This window comes from Vespa velutina, chromosome 25 (genome assembly GCF_912470025.1).
Source record: "Vespa velutina chromosome 25, iVesVel2.1, whole genome shotgun sequence".
Taxonomy (NCBI): domain Eukaryota; kingdom Metazoa; phylum Arthropoda; class Insecta; order Hymenoptera; family Vespidae; genus Vespa; species Vespa velutina.
Genome location: NC_062212.1, coordinates 352,702 through 357,701, shown reverse-complemented (window position 1 = coordinate 357,701; position 5,000 = coordinate 352,702). Strand labels below are relative to the sequence as shown.

The 5,000-nt window shown below is 36.1% G+C and overlaps 1 protein-coding gene across 11 annotated transcripts in view; it reads left to right on the top strand.

Annotated features, from left to right (window-relative positions):
• Positions 1-5,000, top strand: part of LOC124957387 (dorsal-ventral patterning protein Sog) — a 61,804-nt gene that overhangs the window by 37,027 nt on the left and 19,777 nt on the right. For 10 of the 11 annotated variants that reach the window (XM_047514389.1, XM_047514383.1, XM_047514388.1 and 7 more), the window contains one exon: positions 2,678-2,781. The exons of the other annotated variant lie outside the window; for it this stretch is intronic. In XM_047514389.1, coding sequence (XP_047370345.1) covers positions 2,752-2,781 — 30 coding nt within the window. In that variant the 5' untranslated portion in view covers positions 2,678-2,751. The remainder of the gene's footprint in view (positions 1-2,677; positions 2,782-5,000) is intronic. 11 annotated transcript variants of the gene reach the window in all.

The window sequence follows — 5,000 nt, the reverse complement described above, 5'->3', positions numbered from 1 at the left end:
GTTAGATTCTAACAAAGTTCATCGAACCCATGGTGTGAACATTCATAGCAGCCCCTCAGTCACAGCAGCCCCTCTTTAAACCCGCTCGTACTATCTGAGAATAGTGCTTTAGACTAGAAGAACGGTGAAACAAGTTCTTCCTGGAATTCACGATGAAATTCTTAGAAAGGTCCTGAAGAATCCTGAATCCTAACTAATCGCCATATTATATCTTCTTCTCCTGTATATTTTTCTTTCTTTCTATCTTCTTCTTCTTCTTCTTCTTCTAATGTCCTCCATCACGTCGATAATTGTCGGATTATCAATGAATTGATAAGATGAAGGGATTATAAATTTTCGTATTATGATCATTCATTTTTATTTATTTATTTTCTTCTCTCTTTTATTCTTCTTCTTTCTTTTTTTTTTTTTCTTTTTTCTCTCGAAAGACGACATACAAATATTTTCTCTCTTTCTCTTTCATTCACTCTCTTTTACGATTTTCTTCGGCTGTTGCTCGGGGGGGGGGAGGAGAGGGGGAGATGGGTAAACGTAAAGGAGAAGAAAAAAATGGAGAATAATAGACAGAGAGAGAGAGAGAGAGAGAGAGAGAAAGGGAGAGAAAAAAAAAAGAAGAAAAAAAGAGAAAAGATAGAACGAGAGTCTGCACGACTCGACTTCAACTCGACTCGCATATTTGCGATACGGTGGCGTGTCGAGGCTCTCCTCTCATGCTCCTGAGTTGCTTAGAACCGAGTCCGCGCTTAGAACGACTTAGCACGGGCGGTGCAACGACCTCGTGCAACGAGCCTTGCTGTCTCTCTCTCTCTCTCTCTCTTTCTCCTTCGTCTTTCTCGACGCATACATTCTCTCTCTCTCTCTCTCTCTCTCTCTCTCTCTCTCTCTCGCTCTCTTCTTATATTTCATTGGACTCGCGTAAGCGTCGCGACGCATCATCGGAGGATCTTATCGCTTAGTGAAAAGTTTGACTTGTCTTTGAAAGCTTTCCTAATCAACCCTGTTGATGTATTCACGAGAGAAAAAGAGAGAGAAGGATTTTTATCATCACTTTTTTACATCCACTATAGTCTTCCCACTCACTCATCGTCATTACTGTCGACGAGGCTGTGCTAAACAAATTCACAAACACATGTCGTACCATTTATTGTCACCGTCGAACGATCAGTTTCTATCGTTCTGCAGTCACGTTCTCAAAGCCAATTACGTAATGTTTATCATACCACCCCTCTCCTGTACTCATCCGTCTGTTCCCAACCCTCGTTATATCACTTGCTTCAAACTTCATCCCCATTCTTAATCCTCACCTATATATTTTTATATATATATATATATACAGTTATATATATGTATATCTATAAAAAAAAAACAGAAAAATAGAGAACAAAAAAATAGAGATTCATTTCGATATATAATATGTATTGTGAAATTCTAAATAAGTGTTAATTTAAACGCGAGAATCTTTATTTCTGGAAAGGAGAGACCATCTTCGATACGATTTATTTTTACGTGGGAAAGAAGAAAAAAAAAAGAGAGAGAGAGACATGTGTTAGGGACTTGCTTTCCATATCTTTTTCTTCTTATTTTTTATCTTTCTTCTTGTTTATTTTCTCTCTCTCTCTCTTTCTTTCATTTTTTTTTTTTTTTTTTTTTTTGGCGGAAGAAGATGATGAAGAGGAAGAAAAAGAAAAAAGAAAGTGTGAGACCTGTAGTCGTCATTTTTAAAGGAGACGACGGCCTTGTCGCACCAGAGAGTGTCGGCCAAGCAGGCTCTTCCACTCTTTTTCCGTCTGCCACCTTCTCTCTCTCTCTCTCTCTCTCTCTCTCTCTCTCTCTCTCTCTCTCTCTCTCTCTCTCTCTCTCTCTTTATCTATCTCTATTTATCTATCTATCTTCTTTACTTCTTTCATTCGAGTGCCTTTTCTTTTCATCATTCATAGTCGACACGTGTACTCGTTACGAATGTACACTTATTATCAATTATCAATTCACCTACCCAATTCACCCTCTCGACGTTACTTTTTTTTCTTCCCTTTAATTTTGATTGTTTCTTTTTATTTATTTATTTTTCTTCTTTCCTTGTTTCTAACTATCGATGAAAGGTTGACAGGTCACGTACAAGTCTATCATCGAAATAGAGTAGACGACGAATAATAGAAAAGCGTACACGTGTTTCATGGTATTACTCGAGGAGGTAATCAGTATTCGTCGATCGTAAGAAGAACATGTGCGCTTAGTTTGATTTATCGAAATAAAACGCGAGATGCATATTCGAGATATAATACGCGATATATCGATGACGAATAATATTTCTTTAAGCTGTGCAAAAGAGAGAGAGAGAGAGAGAGAGAGAGGAACGGATAGGAAGGAGAAGTGGTTAGAGACGAGAGCTAAGGAAGGATATCGAAGGAGATAACCGATTACGTTATACTTTAAATTTAAGAATTCGCGATTACGTTATGCTTTAGTTTCGCTAATATTGCGTCATTAAAGAGGAATATATGAATATATATATATATATATATACACAGTAAGCGCTCTCTCATAGGATGACGCGAGTTTTTATATCTTCTTTTTATAGGTATATATATATATATATATCTTTGTTTTGTTTCCTATTATTTTTCTTTCTTTCTTTTTCTATTCCTTTTTTTTTTGTTTCCTATTCTCTCTGTTACAGAATGCACCTTCGGAAAGCAGATTCGAGAGTTGGGTTCTACCTGGTTCGCGGATTTGGGACCACCGTTTGGAGTTATGTACTGCATCAAATGCGAATGCATTCCGGTACGTATTAAAGTGGGTGTGCCACTGTTCTGTATGCCACGATTCTTATGCCGCATACTACATATATATATATATATATATTTTATATATTTTATATATATATATATATGTGTGTATATGAATATAGTAATATAAATATGTAAGAGGTATTTCGCGCGTGTACAAGCAACGCTATATATACATATCCCTCGCTTACGTTTGCGTGCGTTTTTCTTCGCTCGTTCGACCTTTGACCCCTCTCATGTCTCGAGAGACTCGCCCTACGGACGAGGCCGGGTCCGTGCGTTCAACATTACATTTCTATGTAAGATACCGACCCGACACACAACTCCAAGGGAACACACAAGAAGGTCCATGTTTATACGTGTATATACGTATGTATGTAACGTGTATACGTGTGTAATATGTACATATATATACAGTGAACGTTAAACATGCCGTATACATAATACAGGCTCTTTCAAAAACAATCTCCTTGGTCCAGGATCATTTAGAAATTGACGATATTGTAGAATATTATTTTTAATTAGGTTAACTCGTTATCATAGTTTCTAATCTTATTGATAAGAGATCGTATATGATATTATCAGTTAAAAAATTTATAATCGATCGTTCATATATGTATATATATATATATATATATATATATTTTATCAAATCTTTTATCAATGATCGATACCACCGTACGGGTTCTTCTCTTCGTTTGAAAAAAAAAAACAAATAAACTTGATTCTTATCTTAACAGAAAGAAATAGAAGAAGAAGAAAAAAAAAGGGAAAAGTCCGTAGATATATACAAATGCCGTAAACATAAGGAGACGACGATATCTCGAATCTGGGTGACGTGACCTACGGAGAAGTTGACGTGCTTTCTAATCCCATTCCCGGTCCCGAGACAGACTGGCGTCCGCAAGCGTTTCTGTTAAACGTATATAACGCCGATCTTTCGTTTAACAGATACATACATACATATAGATGATGATATGTAGATATCTATGTATTTATGTATATGAAAAACCGCTTTAAGTGTGTGTGTGTGTGTGTGTTTGTGAGAAAATGTTTCAAAAGCGCGTTTATAAATTCATTTCGGTCATCGTTTCACCTACTACAGTTTCTTTTTTTCAAAACCGAAAAAAAGAAAATATATACATATACTCATACATACATTCACACACACATATACGTACGCATGATATAGGTATATATTTTTTGGAATTGGCATTAACCTGCTTTCGAAGAAAAACTCTCGTTCGAATTTTCGCTTTACCTCAGATATATATACCATATATACATATATATGTAAAGATATTCATTTACATTCCGAACGTTTCCTGACGACAACAGACCGTTTTGCGTTCCATATACGGTGAAACAATAGCGTCATCATCGGTGTTTCGTCTACACACCGACGAGTATTTCTACCCACGTATTCTCTCTTTCTCTCCCTCTTTTTTTCTCTCTCTTTAGTCGTTCAGAATTTCATTACCGACTTGAAAAGTACCTGCTCGTTGTCGTAGTTTAAACGTTACCACCGACTAAAGACAGGAACAAACGATATGAAAGAAAAAGAAAAAGAGAGAGAAAAAGAGAGGTTGAGATAAAGAGGAGAAGGGAGGTGCTGGGAGAGGAGGATCACTCTTAAAAGACATTAAATAATCAGTAAATGGTAATGAAATGCTATCTGATGAGCATACAGAATAGAAAAGGATAAACTTTAAAAGAAACTAATTGTACGAGATTATCTTTGTAAATCCGACTTTACTTTTTGACGAGTCTAATTATTTTCTGTTTTTTATTAGGGATTATTTTTGAGGGATTAATTTAACAAATAATTTTTACAAATTCCATGTTACTCCTCTTTTTGTAATAATTATTGTCCACGTCGTCATCGTCTTTATTGTTGTTGTTGTTCTCTTTTTTTTTTTTTTTTTTTTTTTTTTTTTTTTTTTTTTCTTTTTTTCTTTTTGGTCCATTTCCAAACGATCCGATCGATTTGTATTATTATTACGTGTTGAAACAAACGAGGACGCGAGAGCGTTCGTGTCGTTTACGACGACACTCGTAAGATATCATGAAAGAAGGATTTAATCCGCACCCACACAAACACACGTGCATGCACACACGCACACACACACACACACGCACATATTAGAACGCGCCCAAGTTACTTTCGAGAAAGTCGAGCGAGTTCTCGATGCAAGCCAAGATATGAAAATTCTG